Source organism: Littorina saxatilis, linkage group LG5, assembly GCF_037325665.1.
Source record: "Littorina saxatilis isolate snail1 linkage group LG5, US_GU_Lsax_2.0, whole genome shotgun sequence".
NCBI classification, from domain to species: domain Eukaryota; kingdom Metazoa; phylum Mollusca; class Gastropoda; order Littorinimorpha; family Littorinidae; genus Littorina; species Littorina saxatilis.
The window spans coordinates 39,011,609-39,029,070 of record NC_090249.1 but is presented as its reverse complement, the minus strand read 5'-3'; the positions used below and the strand labels follow the sequence as shown (position 1 = coordinate 39,029,070).

The following is a 17,462-nucleotide window of genomic DNA, read 5'->3' as shown; positions in this document are numbered from 1 at the left end:
ACTGGTGTAGCCTTCTTCAACAGGAGGTGGAGAAGCGCTTCCCTGATGGTCTGCCCCTGTTGGACCCCATTGAGGACATGGGCATCAAGGAGAAAGGCCTCAAGGAAGTCATCAAGGTTAGCTGATTGGTATCCCTTGATTTGTCTGGTCTTTTGTGTGTGTGTTGTGTGTGTGTGTGTGTGTGTGTGTGTGTGTGTGTGTGTGTGTGTGTGTGTGTGTGTGTGTGTGTGTGTGTGTGTGTGTGTGTGTGTGTGTGTGTGTGTGTGTGTGTTCTTCAGATTTCTCTTTTTGTGTTTAAAAATGTAGTGTCATTTCTTTTTTTATTGATTTTTTGTGTGTGTTTATCTCCACATGCTTGAGGCTTGATCCTCTGGAGATTGCTATTTGGAAGGTGCAGTGTGTTCTTAAATGTTGGTGAATGGAGAGTGGAGCCTCCTGTTTTAACTTATTTTCCACTTCTGCACATGTTTTCCCCTACCTCCAGTTGGTTTTCATTCTTCACCTTATTAAAAATCACTGCCTGTGAAGGAGGTATGAAAGTGAATACAAAACTGACTGTTTGTGCAGAAAATTGAGGCCTTTGAACACAGGCTCTACACACACCCATTACACAAAGACCCAAGGCTGGAAGAACTGTACTCGTCATTTGAAAAGAAAACACAGGTAAGCTGTTCAAAGGACAAACAATGTACAGTTTGATGTGGCAAAAACACTAAAGTCAGAAGATCATTGATATGTTCCAGAAATGATTGCATGAAGGTGCTGAAATTAAAACATATTGTGTTGAAAATTATAGCCTGCAAATTAAAAACCTGTCGCCAGCTCTAAAGGTTAACCGTAATAAAGCGGGTAAATAAATGGGACCACAACATAAAGACTTTGTGTACTTTTCTACCTGTAAGATGGTGTTATATCAGGATTGAAACAGGGTTTTTGTCTGTTCCATGTGCTAACTTACATGGTTTTGTTTTTCTTTTCAGCTTGGCAACGAGATCAAGGCTCTTCGTCTGGAGCTGAAGAAGAAAAAGTCCCTGCTGCAGATGGATGAGTTGAAGTGCAGGAAACGAGTGTTGCGTCGCCTAGGTTACGCCACAGCTTCCGACGTCATTGAGACAAAGGGCAGAGTGGCCTGTGAAATCTCAAGGTGAAGATTGGATCTGCTTGTGGTCTGTCTGTGTTTGGTTGGTGGTTGGTTTTTAACATTCCTACAACCGATCAGGCTATCCGGGACTTGTAATCTGACTGAGGCTGGTTGGTTGGTTGTTGGTTTTTAACGTCCCTACAAACATTAAGGCTATCCGGAAACGATACAAGTTTGTCTCTAATCTGATTGTGGAGGGGGGAATGGAGGGGAGAGCATGGCGGTGGATGGCACTATGTACTGGGAACTTCATTTTGTCCATGTTTTTTAAATTTTTTTTGCTAAATGTAGTGGTCTTACCTCTTCAGTCTTCTTGGTAAGAAATAAAGAAATCACGAAAAGTGAGTGTTATATGGAGGTGAGTTTACTCTCTCTGCAGAACAGTTTTGCAAAGTATACATGTAGAAGGAGGTTAGAGCTGACGGTGGCATACGTCTCAATCAGAGTGCAAAGAATGCGCTGTGTTCACTCTCAGGCTTGAAAGAACAAAGATCTGTTGCTAAAGTAACCCATGGACACAGAAGCTTTAGGCAAGTAAGGTACGGTGCAAGTTTATTTGTGGATGGTGTGTGTTGTGCAGAAGTTCATTTGTGAATGGTGTGTGTTGTGCAGAAGTTCATTTGTGGATGGTGTGTGTTGTGCAGAAGTTTATTTGTGGATGGTGTGTGTTGTGCAGAAGTTCATTTGTGAATGGTGTGTCTTTACTGTGTGTTGTGCAGTGGAGACGAACTGGTGATGACGGAGCTGCTGTTTAACAACGTGTTCAACGACTTGAGTCCCGCCCAGTGCTGCGCTCTGCTCAGCTGCTTCGTTTTCCAGGAGCGAGCATCAGAGATGCCCAAACTCACCGAGGAGTTGTCTGGACCACTTAGACTCATGCAGGTGAGTGCTGATATTTTTAGAGCTTTCTCACTGCCTCAGCTTCTGCTTTCATTTTCTCTTGTGCTGAGATTTCATCGATCCGTAAAGCTTTTTCTTGTTTTCTTCTTCTTTCTCTTTTTGCACCAGGGAGGATGTGATTTTGTGGGTTGTTAGAGGGCGAGAAGAGTTCAATCTGATGTGATTTTGTGGGTTGTTAGAGGGCCAGAAGAGTTAAATCTGATGTGATTTTGTGGGTTGTTAGAGGGCGAGAAGAGTTCAATCTGATGTTAGCAGTTCACATATTAGCTTTGTTGGTGTGAAAGGTGTCTGGCTGCCTTTAGATCATGAGTTTGATGTTGGTTGTTTGAAAAAAAAAAGTGTTTCAGTAGAATGGTTCAAAGGACTTGTGTTTTCTTTGGCTGATGTTGGGTATCAAGGATCCCTGGTGGGGGAAGGTTTTTTTTTCAGATGGATCATTTCAACTTTCAACAGGGCTGCCCACACTGTGTGTCCCTGCGTCCTAGACGCACTAGAAGCTGAAAAAAACTTAGGAGACATTCTTGGAGGAGGTTCCACTATGCACTAAAACTTAAAAAGAGTGAGTCACAGGATGCACTAAATGTGTGTTATCTTGCGTACCATTGCTACTGAGACAAGACTGCACTTTAAACTATTAGCTGAAAAGTCATGCAAGCATTGTGTAATAGAAGGAGAAGAATATTGTTATTTTTGTAGTTGTAAATGTGAACACTTCTTCTTCTTCTTCTTCTTCTTCTGCGTTCATGGGCTGAAACTCCCATGTACACTCGTGTTTTTTGCACGAGTGGAATTTTATGTGTATGACCGTTTTTTACCCCTCCATTTAGGCAGCCATACACCGTTTTCGGAGGAAGCATGCTGGGTATTTTCGTGTTTCTATAACCCACCGAACTCTGACATGGATTACAGGATCTTTTTCGTGCGCACTTGGTCTTGTGCTTGCGTGTACACACGGGGGTGTTCGGCGGACACCGAGGAGAGTCTGCACACAAAGTTGACTCTGAGAAATAAATCTCTCGCCGAACGTGGGGACGAACTCACGCTGACAGCGGCCAACTGGATACAAATCCAGCGCGCTACCGACTGAGCTACATCCCCGCCCTTAATGTGAACACTCCGACAGCAGAATATTGAAACTGGTGTCATGTAACTGTTTGCAGGAGACAGCCAAGAGGATAGCACGGGTGAGCAAGGAAGCCAAGCTGGAGATAGACGAGGAGGAGTATGTGGAGTCATTCCGCCCTCACATGATGGACATTGTGTACGAGTGGTGCAACGGATGCTCCTTCTCCAAAATCTGCAAGATGACCGACATCTTTGAAGGTTGGTGTCTGTTTGATATGTGATTGAAAAGTAGCTCTGTGTGTTGTGTCTATGACTATGTCTGTCTGCTCATCAATACTTCTTACCCTTTGTGTGTGAGTGTGGGTGTGAGTGTGTATGTGTGTGTGTGGTGCAATGACCAGTGCTGTTATGTGTTTGTAGTGTGGTTGTGATGTGGTTGTGTGTGTGTGGTGCAATGACCAGTGCTGTTATGTGTTTGTAGTGTGGTTGTGATGTGGTTGTGTGCTTGTGCTTGCAGGCAGTGTGATTCGGTGCATGAGGAGACTGGAGGAGACACTGCGGCAGATGGTCCAAGCATCAAAAGCTATAGGGAACACAGAACTGGAAAACAAGTTTGCAGAAGGTCAGTACGTCTGCTTGAAGCTATAATGCTGACATCTCATGCCTGTTGTAGAGTCCGCCAGTGTAACCTCTGAGGCAGATTTGACTGTCATGCTCCACTGTATTTAATTAACAGAATTATGCTTTATCTAGCCTTTGGAAAGAGAGCAAAACTAACGTATGATTTAGAAATTGGTAGTAGTTTCTCAGACTGTGGAGGTAGATTTTACAATGTATCTGGATGCAGTGGAGACTGTCTTTTTTGTGGACGTGTGAACTGTAATATGATGTGCAGATATTGTATATCAATTTCTGTTGTGGCGCTAAGATTAGACTCGATGAATAACTGAATCTAAAAATTCTACAATCCTTCTTTGCTAGTTTTTATTCATTTTGGGTGGGGTTTTTTTCTCCTCAGGTATTCGTCTGATCAAGAGGGACATTGTGTTTGCTGCAAGTTTGTACCTGTGAGGTGACAAAAAAGGACCAAAACTGCACTCCTCATTGTGGATTCAAGAGAACTTTTTATGCCCTGTCAGATGTGGCAGTTTCCAGGACAAATTCCGCATCATTCTTGTTTGGACAACTTTTGAGACTGTCTGCAGTGAACCAAATGTGGTGAAAATGAAGACACTGCATAATTTTAAGAGTGAATGGAGCATTCTCCTTCTCTGACTTACAGTTTATACAGTACACAAGTCGGTAGAGAATTATTTTGAACGTGAAAATGGGACCTTACATTTGTCTTCAAGATGTGAGCTGCATTGTGGAACACCATTTTGTCTGGCCATGGTTTGTTCCAGATTGCTTGGTTCTTGTTCTAACTTATAGATCATTGGGTGTCTCTTCCTGACATTATTCTGTATTTGAAGGGGTACACTTACTAGAACAGGGGGGGTGGAGTAATGTGAAAAGCTTAGTTCAAAAATGTGACAGCAGGCTTAGATCAATAGGTGTTTGCTCTACACTGTTGGGTGGTTAGATGACCAAAAGCTGACAGTTACTAAAAGAAAGTGCTGGTCTGAACAGGTGCTTTGGTCAATGTTGGTATGCCTGCCATGTAAATTATGATGTTAAATAAATTCTTTTATGACATGGAATTAAGATTGTCAGTTGTGGAATCATCTCTCGGAATCACACACACACACACACACACACACACACACACACACACACACACACACACACACACACACACACACACACAGATTCTTCATCAGTGAATGAGCTCAAAGCTATCAACTGACAGACATGTCCAAGGCACATTTTGGTAAATGCCTCAATGTTCAAACTTTAATAACATATTCATGTTAAAATGCAAAAATCAGTCTCAAAATGCATGACTCAAACAGAAATTGTTGTCCCTGATTTGTGATCACTGGCAAAATGGTAATACAGTACCTGATTCTCACAGCATGGCTTTTGATTTCATGGAATGCAACAGAGTACACATAGTTTCTATCTACAGATATGTCTACAAAACATGTAAAGTACAGTCAGACCTCAAAAAGTCAGAGAAAATCGTGTCTTAACTCATTGGATATATCCGTACCCGAGTGGCTCTATCTGACCGGGTACGGATATATCCGCTCAGACTGTTAGCTTCAGTCGCTTCCTGTAACGTCCTGGGCTTGTCGAGGTTTACGCGCTATATAAGTAATCGTATCTAACGCCTGATTTCCAGCGTGTTGATACACAGTTTCTACAATTCTGTGTGACCACAGCTGGTCTCGGCTAAAAAAAAACTTGGTCAATATAGGTGGGGTAGAAAGTGTTAAAAAGGTTAGAGTCTTAAAAAGGGGGTAATTTTACAGAGGTTATGAACAGAAAGTCTAAGAAAACAAGGTCTTAAAAGGGGGGGTTCCACTGTACCTACACAATGTACACACCACTCAGTTCCAAGGCTGCACTAATGCCTTTACATGAAAGATCAGGAGATTTAAAGCTGCGTTAACATATGTAGGTATGCTAAGAGTAAGATCTATGTTCTGGTTTACCCTGTTGCTATTTATCACAGCGAAAATCCCATGACTAGCAGTGTACAAACATTTCGCACATTTTGGCTTAAAATATGTGACGCAAAAGGGTGTTCATACATGATTAACAGCACATGAAAGGGCAATTCAGAAATGTGTGTATTCATTTAAAAATAGCTGCTGTGTGTTCCTTGTCCAGAAACAAAATCTTAAACAGAACATTATGTCTCCATTATTTCCATATGAAATAATATTATCAGCATCATGAATAACCAGGCAAAAAAGTTCAGCGCAGTACAGTACTAAGAGTGACAGTTTTTGATCGCCATGCTCTTCACATTTTTGTACGCATACATGTAAACGTTTCAATAATCTGTTTGTTTTTTAAAAAAAGGACAAAGGCTTGGTACAAGATCACTCAGGTATTCCTTTGAGATCAAGAACAAATCTAGTATCCTAACTAAAACTAAAACTTTTATATTTAATGAGACTTTTTATCAATCAATTTGTATGCATTATTTTGCTGTTGAGTTACAACTTTTAGAACACTGGGAATGAGCTCTCAACTTCTCCAAATCAATGACATGTGTTTATTAGTTTGTCAGGTAAACTTGCAGCAAAATCAGCCAAATATTTCAGCAGTTTTCAGTATTAGTGACCATCCAGCGCTCTGAGGAATTTCTGGTCAATGATCTTTGGAATCAGTTTATGTCTGCAACAAAATAAAGCGGAATAAATCGTAGCAACAAGGTAAAATCAAGTAAAGCATAAGTTACAAATATACAGAGCAGGTGAAGCAATATGCGAAGCTTGAATCCGCTTAAAATCTGTATGTACCACACAATGAAATATTTCACAGTCTACGTTAATTCTTGAGGTGATTTGAGGGAGCAAGGAGTTGATACAAAATCACTATCTAAACAAAAAGAAAACACAACAGAAAGCAGATTTGGTAAATTCTTCATCAAATTTTCATCAGCCTGTGGCCGACTTTTTCAGGATAGTAATGACATTAGTAAGGAATGACGGCACGTGATGTATAGTGTATTATCATGATGGATAGTAAGCCACTATCTTTCACATTATGATTTAACCAAATGCATCATTTCTAAAATGCTGGAACTTGATCTCTTCACAACTTTTTTTCTCGCCATCACAAACTTTCACTGCACTGACCTGATTGGCATCAAAAACATGAGCAGCACAGGGAAGATCATCTTCATGTATGCGATGGGACTGAAGCCGAAGATACACAGCACCAGCAGTTGAGCCATCTGGAGGAAAGTGAATGTGTGGATCTTGCGTTGAGGGACCCGTCGAATGTAGTGATTTGGTGGGTAAGCAGCCTGCGCAAACAAACAAAAAGAAAGAACAGTGGCGTCTGCTTATTGGGAAAGAGCTGTACGTTCACTACAAGTGGACTATTACAGTAAGTGAGGTAGAAATTACAAATTCGGGCAATAACCCAATGTGAGATTCATAGTTCCACTGAGGGAATTACAAACAGTCCCTCTTCTTTCAGTGTGTGTGTGTGTGTGTGATCACTTTCGTGGGGTGAATTTGCCAAAATTTGTGCATGATGGAAGATTTCAAACTTGTTCACTACAACGGAAATGTCACTGTATCCAGGTGCACAGAAGGTGCATACCACTGTATTGAGTGGTACATGTACTCCCAGCCGGTCCCAGAGATAATGAGAAGGAGTTCTGTCATGATTTGAATGCAATCGTTTCCATTCTGAACAATCATACCAGTTCTTTGCCATTATGAACTAGAATGACCATTTCTATGCCATTATAAACAAGCATGGCCAGTTCTTTGCTTGGCCTTCCTTCAACAGAAGTGTGAATTGACTCTTACCTGTTCCGTCACCAGCAGCAAAATACGTTCAAAGAACTGGTTGCCAAAGAGCGCAGTGATAGCCACGTAGAGGAAGAGTCCATTGAGAACGGGGCGGGGGATGTAGGAAAGGGGCTCGGGCAGCAGGAACATGGACAGGCCGATAAACACGTGTGACAGGATGCCTGTGACTCGGGTCTCTCGCACGTGCACCACTCTGGGGAAAAAGAGATTGTTTTTGGTGTGAAACAGAGCAAAGACGGTGAAGACAATCTCAGGAGCAGAGCCACTCGGGAACACGGGGAGATCAGTTCAGACAATAAAGTTACTTTTGGGGCCTACTTTTGACACAGCATTCTTCTTTTCAATACACAACACAGGTGGACAATAACAAATGGTTTTTAAGCTATCTGCATGGAGAATTGAATTCTTGTTCTTGTCCATGGTTTCTCACTTAATTAGTACTATGAGCCCTTGCTGCAGTCATCAAAACTGGTCACCATTATCAGTCTCATGCTACAACGTGTTGCACGCTTTTCATAACTTTCGGAGACACAGGGTTAAAAATTATGAGTATGGATGGTCATCAGATTGAAACTGGAAGTTGATACGAATTGACTGCATGCCGTTGCATTAGACAGTTGGTCTCTACAGACAGGTAAATTATAAAGTACAGTAAATCCACCAGGGATCCTTTAGGGTAATTGTTATAGACAGGTGGTCTTTGTAGACAGGTGGTCACTAGAGTAGGTTGGGATGTACAATGTCTAATGTAGTTGGTTGCTATAGACAAAAAAATTACAAAGTAAATTTATCCGGGATCCTTTGGGCTGGTCCAAATACACCAGTGGTCACGAGAGCAGGTAGGGATCTATCAACACACACGCACGATAACTCACATCTGCTGTATGTGCCCCTGGTCCACCCTCTCCTCCACATATAACTCACATCTGCTGTATGTGCCCCTGGTCCACCCTCTCCTCCACATCGGCCAGGGCACGCACGTGCAGCGGGGAGTGTGGAAGTGCCGCATGCACCCAGGGGAAGGTGAACACAGACAGGAACCCGTTGATCACAGCCACCACGAACAGGTCCCAGTGGTATGCCGCCCCTTTCTTCAATCTGCAGTAATGAGATAAAGAATTAGTTGGTATCAAGTGAACACAGAAACCACAACGGTCAAGTTCCTGTGGCTTTCTTCTCATCTGCAGTAGGCAGAACAAGAACACTGAATGTAAAATGAACACAGGCAGAGGAACCCGTTGATCACAGCCACCACAAACAGGTCCCGGTAGTACGCCGCCCCTTTCTTCAATCTGCATTTGAAACAAAAGGGAACAAGATGACAAATGTATCTGATATCATGTCTTGCAGGTTAATGCTTGTTTTAAATAAAACTCTGACTGGAATGTTTGATAAAGTTGGAAGGAAGACGTTTTTTCAAACTGGTGTGACACCAGGAAACTTCTCCTTCGTCTTCGTTCATGGGCTGAAACTCCCACGTTCACTCATGTTTTTGCATGAATGGATTTTTACCAGTTAGTCTTAAAAGCGGGTTCCACAGTGCTCACTTGTTGTTGGGTGTGTTGACTAGAGCACTGGAGATGTTCTGATCCATGAAGAAGAGCAGGGAGAGGGAGAACCCCAGACCGGCAGCAGCAAATATAGCACCAACAGGCAGAGACATCAGCGGGGCAACCTCGAACATCCCCTCGTCTGGGTTGTAGGCGAACGGTGCAACTGGAACAGCAAAAACAGTTATGCTGCAGACTGATGGGGCATCATTGAGTTCACCGAGGAGCGAGGAGGGCAGTTGTTGGTATTTGACTGACTCAACAAGTTAAATGTTTTCTTAGGATCATTTTGGACAATTCTGGGATTTTTGAGGATAAGATGTTATTGGAATTATGGACATTTTATCACGGTGGTGGTTTTTTTGAGACAGGGTCTGCCAGTGTTGAGTATGGGCAGTTTAAAACAAAATATTGGTAATGGATCAGCAGATTATCTTTTTTTTAACACATTTTGACAAGTTCACTCACATATCATTGAGAATTATAAATTTGAAAAGATAACAGAATGAGGGACAAGACAAAGTGTCCTTTCCCAGGAGGTACTGTACTTCAATAATCGAAGAGGGAGAGTGGGGTAGCTCACACCACTAGCACCGCTTTAACTTTATATCCTTACTCAGTTCCAACAGAAACAAACCAGGAAGCAACAAACGTTTCCCCTAAATTACTCAGAAGCTGCATAAACATGAGGTGAAAAGTGCGATAGAAAGACTCACGTTTGATATCACGGAAGACATAGGACCCAAAGAAAGACATGAAGAGCACAGCGATTGGAAGCGCATAGTCAGCAAGAATCTCTCGTTTTCCTGCTGTCAGGTATGGCCTGCACATACACTTTTATTAACAGATATAAAACAAAATCTTACAACTTTTTGGTTCTACTTTCTCCCAAACACATGGAATAGGATGCGAACACATTATACAGCAATACACAAAATTGCTTCATCATAATAATCATCATCGTTTTCGTCATTGCTGCATTCGTCGACTTTGTCCTCCACCTTCTCATTGTCATCATCACAGTTAATATGTTCTTCTGTAGAAGATGTGCAGCGAAACGTTACTCCCACCGTGAGTACAGATGTCGTTTAATGTGTTTTCAACAAAATCGTCAACCGTTGTCATTATCATCGTTTTTGCAACCTGTTGCCTGAATGATGTCTGCCGCACAAGAAGACAATTTTGATGTATGTCCTTTAATCATTCTACAATCATCATCATAATTTTTAGCGCTGTAAGCCTTGGTGAAATCGCCGACATCATAGCTATCATCATCGTCGTAGTTGTCGTACACATCGATAACTATTTTCAAGTCTTGAGGCAAATTATGTCGTCATCGTCGTCTTCGTCCTTGTCATCAGCAATCATCTATCATCATCATCATCGTCGTTGTCGTTGTTGTCATCGTCATCATTGTCGCCGTTGTTGTTGTTGGTGTTTTTGTAGTCGTCGTCGTCATCATCATCATCACCATCTTCTTCATAATCATCATCATCATCATCATCATCATCATCATCATCATCACTAGCACCAACACTCTACTCACGTCTTGGTGAAGTTGAAGAGGGTGATGCCCACCCACACGGTCCCCAGCATGAGAAGGAGGAAAAGCATGCTGTTCTCCCGCAAGCACCGAGACACAACCCCCTCCTCCCCCTCCACCCCACCCCCACCAGCTACAGTGCTGCTGAAGTTAGACATTAGTGTCTGTACAGCTGTGGTTAGTATGGTGGTGGTGGTGGTGGTGGTGTTAGCAGTTATGTTGCTTGAAGCGTTACCTGCTGCAGAAGTATGGCAGGCTTCTGTGTGATAGTTGGTGTTGAAATCTGCAAAGTGACGTCATAATAAATTATGTGTCATTGAGGTGGGTTGTTGGTCAAGTTGGTTGTCCAACCTAACCAACAGGATATTTCTCAGCGAAGAGTATGTTAAGGCCAAGGAATATGAATGCTGATGAATAATACAGTACAGTACTACAGAACTTGCACCTGTGTGATAATCAACACCCCATCTGCAATGCATGGAAGCACTGCCAATAAGGTGTTCACATTATAGAAGAAGTGTTGTAAAAGCAACAAACCTTAGCCAAACTATGTTTCAAATCAGTTATAGAGATAGCCCATACTTCACATACAACTGGAAATAAGTGCATGTATTTCAAACCAACCAACCCTTAGCAAGCTAATAAACTGACTAATGACACAGGAAAGTTTTCTTCAATTACACAAACTGAGGTTCACAAATCGAGACTGCACAGACACCAAGCATGTATTACTGATTTTCACACCATAACAAAGCTATCCAAAATTAGTATTGCATGTGTCCTGGTAGGCCATTGCAAACTAAAATAATATAGGGGCCTACACATGCACAAAACTAGCAGACAAAAATATCGTACTGGCGATTGTGTCTTTGATGGCATCAACAGAGAAAGCAAAGGTGATGAACAATGAGAAAATCTCCTCAGTGGATCTGGAACAGAAAAGAAAAGAAAGCTATAGAGTGCAAGTATCAAGTACACTACATTGGGGTGTGCACGTTAAAGATCCCACGATTGACAAAAGGGTCTTTCCTGGCAAAATTGTGTAGGCATAGATAAAAAATGTCCACCAAAATACCCGTGAGACTTGGAATAATAGGCCGTGAAAAGTAGGATATGCGCCGAAATGGCTGCGATCTAGCTGCTGGTCGATGTGAATGCGTGATGTATTGTGTAAAATATTCCATCTCACACGGCATAAATAGATCCCTGCGCCTTGAGTCCGAGTCTGGAGATACGCGCGCGATATAAGACTTCATATAACAAAGTACCACATACATGTTGTATGTAGAAAGGTTTTGAATTTTACTTGAAGCTAATTTCATCATTAACTCCTGTTACAGTTTTTTTTTTTAAATCAAATCAAAACTGTGGTTATATAAATCTGTGAAAATCAGAATGTAGAGTTGGTAGGTGTACATATTACATATGAAAACAATCTCCACTTTTCTCTGCCCTAACATTGGCTTAGATTTAACTGAAGGAGGGTTACAGACCCATTCAAAGTACATGTAAGCTGTTCTTATGCTTGAAGCACCTACACAACATTTTCCTTAGGTGAAATTAGTTGTGAAAAATGTTTACTGTCATACCAAACAACAACGAAAGTCAGAGTCCTAGAATATGAAGCTGGCACTACTATGCTGAATGTTGTATGACATCATACCTGGATGACCAGCGCATGAGCTTGCTGACATCAAAGAAGGAGTAGATGAGGAGGAAGAAGGCGTTCCACAGGCCCACACAGGCAAACATGGCGTTGAAGTTTAGGTCAAAGTCTTCACTTATGCTAAAGATGACTGATGGAAAAAAAAAATAAAAGAAATTGGTCAACAATATTTGAACAGATATAGAGTTTAGATGAGAACACTGTCAATCTGGCTCTGTCTGCCTTCGTTCTTCAAACGAAAACATCTATTTAAACAAAAATGTTAGGCTTCTGATGCGATACAAGTAGCTCTTTTAGCTTTTATTATTCAGACAAACGATTTTCGGACACAAAACGGTCACGATAGATTTTAATACTTTACAAGCAAGATGTACATAAACTCTTTTGATAACACAACACTTTGCAAGGAACGTGTCAGTTCGACCTTATGATTGTCGAAGCAGTCCCTACAAATACAATGCAAGTGATCTGTAGTTGAAATTACTATCATTTTGAATTAAAACCTGAATCTTAAATGTCCAAATGTTTCCACTTGACTGCCCAAAAAATTAAGTTAAAAACATTCAATACAAAATCATAACATACAAGATAAAATATCTACAACTCCAACTGAGAAAATGGTCTCCAAGGGAGGCAATTATCTAGATGCAATGGAAAGGATAATATATAGCGGTTGTTTCCCTTGTCAGAGTATTGATTTGTCCATGATAGCAAGAAAACTTATTGTGGGCGCCAAGGGGCTTTAAGCACTGACTTTTAGTGTAGAGCGCCAGAGGAGCCGTTGTGAGCAGCACTATGAGGGGCTGGCCACCAAACACGGCAAACAGGATGCCGCCAAACATCTGGGAGAACAGGATCTTCTTCACACCTGAAACATGATGGGTTAAAAAAACCTTTTGTTAGCACTTTTGTTTCTCTGTAAAAGGACGTCTGTCCGCAGAAGGGTTATTTGATCCTCTGCCGTGTGTCTAGTGAAGTTCACAATCTAGATCGCTTGTAACAAAACTTTGACTTGGCAAACGATGACTAAGAGTACAATTTAGGATTAAGAATATCATGTAACTCAATAACCGCTGAAGGATGATGTATGCAAAACATACGGCTTTTGTGATACACACAAGCAGACACACACACACACACGCACACACACACACACACACAGGCAGACAGGCAGGCACACACACGCACGCACGCACGCACGTACTCACGCACGCTCCCCCCCCCACACACACACACCACAAGCGCTCGCATGCATACACACATACACAACCACACACACACACACGCGCACATAGGCGCACACGCACACACACACGCCCGCACACACATAGGACCGCGCGTACATACACTGCACACACACTACCACACACTGACACACACACACACATAGGCGCGCACACACACACACACACACACACACACACACACACACACACACACACACTCTACATAACAGACAATCCTCACCAATAGCCCCATCTGTGTTGCTGCTGTTTAGCATACCGAAGGCGAGGTTGGGCAGAACACAGGCGAAATACAGAAACATTGTGGAAGCTGCCACTTTGTGGGGAGTCTTGTGGCCAATTACCCCTAAGAGAAAAACAGAACAAATCTTGTATATAATAAGGCAAGAAAGACTGGTTTGGCTTGGTGTCTGGCAAGACGCCGCAATCCTATAATGTTTGCAATTGAATTACAAATTATGAGCTACAATTCCTGTCTCATCCTGCTCCTTCTCTAGCTTCTACATCTGTTTCGCACACTAGCACGGACCAGCTATTGGCCTTTTTGCTACATGATCCTCGAGTAACACTGACATTGTTTTGGATCAAACCGGCTCATGTTCACCTTCTTCTATTGCAGTCATCGCTTTTACTACTTCTGAATCACAATTATTCCTTCTCCTCTTCTTCCGTTGCAATCTTAACTTCAGACTTAAATAACAATGTCCACAGTTTTTGTCTCCTCCCCCTTCTTCTTTCGTAGCCCTTTTCTTGGGTTGAAAAATGTCGGTATAGCTGACGTTCGTGGTAATGGACGCTGCTTTTGTGCACAATTATCTCGCTCTGGAAGAGTGCAAAAGAAACAACATACAGCAACAATGTGTTCATTGTTAGTTTCATCTAATGTCATATGCATCACGTGCGCGCATGCGATCATTTCGCTTGTTTTCGGCCAGTCCAAAAGGTTTCTGCAGAGAAAATAGTTCGTTCTGAGAAATGTTCTTTGCAAATTGGCCATAATGTGAGGACTGTGCGTGTCTTGTCGTGAATATTCTTCGGTGTCCTTCACATAAACGGCCAAACATACTCGTTGTGGGTTCGCTTTTTAATGTGTACAACAACACTTATGATTTCGTTTTCCTCCCCAGCGTTCCAGGATTTCTGTTCAGTTATTTCACTCTTTTTTCTTAACAGCTCCGAAAGCATTCCTCATTTGCACCTAATTTCAAATGTTGTATACCATTATATGCTAAATTACAGAGATGGATTGTTCACGTGATTAACACACAAGAGTTCTAGTCATCGGATATCTGAATACTCTTTACTTTCCATCGTCAGCAAGAGTCATTGCAGCATTTACTTAATCAGCATAATCGTGTCTAAATTGATTCACTGTTTCTCTGTTCTGTACAACACAAAAGATAATTCTTTGTTCCTAAACTAACACAGCATAAACGAACAAATTCCCCATTATTTGCAAATGAAGAAAGCAACGATATTACAGGAACCGTTATTGTAACAGGGTGTCAAGTGTAAGCTTACAAAAATGGGATGGATCCCTGTAATTATGTGTTGAGACCTTACCATCTTTGTAGTCTGACCAGTAGTGAGGTAACCGTCGCTTCAGATCTCCGAGCATTCCTCGTCCAAACGGACATCTGGAAGCCTGCAATCACAAAACCAGCCGGCATCAATATGTGCTCAAACACGCTACACTGTACTATGCACAAGCGTCTAAATGATGATTATGGTAGCCGTTGAATTACACACAAATTCAAATGTGGGCGTTGACATTAAAATCACGTGAGGAGTTGCTGTATGTGTATGCTCAGTCTAGCACACTGCACGCACACACGCATGCACGCACGCTCTCACGACTTCTCTCTCTCTCTCTCTCTCTCTCTCTCTCTCTCTCTCTCTCTCTCTCTCTCTCTCTCTCTCTCTCTCTCTCTCTCTCTCTCTCTCTCTCTCTCTAACGAGTATGGAAAGCATTTTCATGTACTTCATACTAAACACACAGACAAATGAATAAATGGACAAATGGGATGAAGGATAGGTCGATGGATGGATTGAGGGACAGGTTAATTTTTCATGCAGACCCTTTTGCATCAGGTACACAAGATAACGCATTAATTAAAATCAGTTAATTGCTCGGTAGTGATACATTTTTGTCGCTTTTTACATAGAGGGGGAATCGAGACGAGGGTCGTGGTGTATGTATGTGTGTGTGTGTGTGTGTGTGTGTGTGTGTGTGTGTGTGTGTGTGTGTGTGTGTGTGTGTGTGTGTGTGTCTGTCTGTCTGTCTGTCTGTCTGTGCGTGTGTGTATGTAGAGCGATTCAGACTAAACTACTGGACCGATCTTTATGAAATTTGACATGAGAGTTCCTGGGTATGATATCCCCGGACGTTTTTTTCTTTTTTCGATAAATACCTTTGATGACGTCATATCCGGCTTTTTGTAACGAGGTTCGCAAGCAATTCTCTTCCAGAATTTCTAAACTTTTGCAAATGGTTTCCCAGCCATTAAACTCGCTTTTCCAAACAAATATAAAATTGACCAGCAAAAATTCTCACCAAATTTTTATCTTGTTGATTCAGTTGAATCTTTCTTTCTTTATTTGGTGTTTAACGTCGTTTTCAACCACGAAGGTTATATCGCGACGGGATTCAGTTGAATGCACATTTGGATGCCAAACAAGTGTTAGGCAAAAGACTAGGCATGTTCATGATGACCAATGTAAGATGTACGGATAGTTTTGCGTTATTTGGCCAAAAAGCCAGAGACTCACCCCTTCAAGTTCGTCAAAGACAGACTGCACAACATGCTTGGATTTCCTGAGTTCGGGCAAGGCCTTGTGCACGCACTAGCTGCTTGACTTAGTCGATTTGACCTGATCATACTATGCAATACAAAATCTACGTTTGCATTATTTGGCCAAAAAGCCACACTGCAAACTGTTCCCCTTTTGAACACATTGTTGTAACCAGTTGTGACGAACTATATCTTTCTACTAAAAAAAAAATTAGCACACATGGTAACCACTATTAAATGTTTACCATGTGTGCTACTTTACACAGTGTTCACAAGTGGTTACAAAATATTGTATGTTCAAAAGTGGAACACTTCTATTTACAGTGCAGAGACTCACCACTTCAGGCTCGCCAACTGGACTGCACAGCATACGTGGGTTTCTTGTGTTCGGGCAAGGCCTGGTGCTTGGCCAGGATAATCATAGTGCTTTAGCAATATAGCAATCAGTATATATAGTGCTTAGATGGACTGTCTTACCCCTTCAGGTTCGTCAAAGATGGACTGCATGACGTGTGTAGACTTCCTGTGTTCGGGCAAGCCCTGGTGCTTGGCCAGGGACTGGGCGCGTTCACGCATGAGTTGCTTGAATTCGTCGTCGTTGGTGGCCTCCAGCAGAGCGTGCCTGAACTCCAGGTCCATCATCAGCGTGCCGTACGTCCTGCCCAACTCCATAGAGCTCTTCGTCATTTTCTGGGGACGAGAGGGTGTTCAGGTGAGTGGGAAATATGGTCAACTTCAAATGTCACTTTATATGCTTGTGTTTGTATGTTCGTGTGTGTTTGTATGTGTGTGTGTGTGTGTGTGTGTGTGTGTGTGTGTGTGTGTGTGTGTGTGTTTGTTTGTTTGTTTGTTTGTTTGTTTGTTTGTTTGTGTTTGTGTGTGTGTGTGTGTGTTTGTATGTGTGTGTGTGTGCGTGTGTGTGAAGGTGTGAATGTGTGTGTAATTGTTGTTTATAATTATGTGTTTTAATAATATTGTGTGTATTCAGACACAGTGCATTTTCTCTTTTGAGATTATCAAGTAGTATTGTATTGTATTGTATTGTATTGTATTGTAACTCTAAAGCCGAGCATTGACAACTTTCCTAAGACACCTTCTCAAGTGACTTGTTAATATTACAAA

The 17,462-nt window shown here is 41.9% G+C and overlaps 2 protein-coding genes across 5 annotated transcripts in view; one reads left to right on the top strand and one right to left on the bottom strand.

The window, feature by feature from the left end:
- LOC138967106 (exosome RNA helicase MTR4-like) overlaps positions 1 to 4,806 on the top strand; it is a 53,193-nt gene extending 48,387 nt beyond the window's left edge. The window contains exons 20-26 of the mRNA XM_070339585.1: positions 24 to 116; positions 568 to 663; positions 981 to 1,144; positions 1,861 to 2,023; positions 3,202 to 3,364; positions 3,624 to 3,728; positions 4,125 to 4,806. Of these exons, the coding sequence (XP_070195686.1) occupies positions 24 to 116; positions 568 to 663; positions 981 to 1,144; positions 1,861 to 2,023; positions 3,202 to 3,364; positions 3,624 to 3,728; positions 4,125 to 4,177 (837 nt within the window). The 3' untranslated portion in view covers positions 4,178 to 4,806. The remainder of the gene's footprint in view (positions 1 to 23; positions 117 to 567; positions 664 to 980; positions 1,145 to 1,860; positions 2,024 to 3,201; positions 3,365 to 3,623; positions 3,729 to 4,124) is intronic.
- Positions 4,807 to 5,375: 569 nt separating this feature from the next.
- Positions 5,376 to 17,462, bottom strand: part of LOC138967085 (solute carrier family 4 member 11-like) — a 51,696-nt gene continuing 39,609 nt past the window's right edge. For 2 of the 4 annotated variants that reach the window (XM_070339568.1, XM_070339567.1), the window contains exons 7-19: positions 16,818 to 17,030; positions 15,112 to 15,193; positions 13,772 to 13,894; positions 13,059 to 13,172; positions 12,302 to 12,434; positions 11,494 to 11,567; positions 10,642 to 10,921; positions 9,812 to 9,918; positions 9,093 to 9,261; positions 8,470 to 8,643; positions 7,543 to 7,738; positions 6,859 to 7,028; positions 5,376 to 6,394 (exon numbers count right to left, since the gene is read on the bottom strand). In XM_070339568.1, the coding sequence (XP_070195669.1) occupies positions 6,334 to 6,394; positions 6,859 to 7,028; positions 7,543 to 7,738; positions 8,470 to 8,643; positions 9,093 to 9,261; positions 9,812 to 9,918; positions 10,642 to 10,921; positions 11,494 to 11,567; positions 12,302 to 12,434; positions 13,059 to 13,172; positions 13,772 to 13,894; positions 15,112 to 15,193; positions 16,818 to 17,030 (1,896 nt within the window). In that variant the 3' untranslated portion in view covers positions 5,376 to 6,333. The other 2 variants (XM_070339569.1, XM_070339570.1) reach the window with 2 other exon arrangements.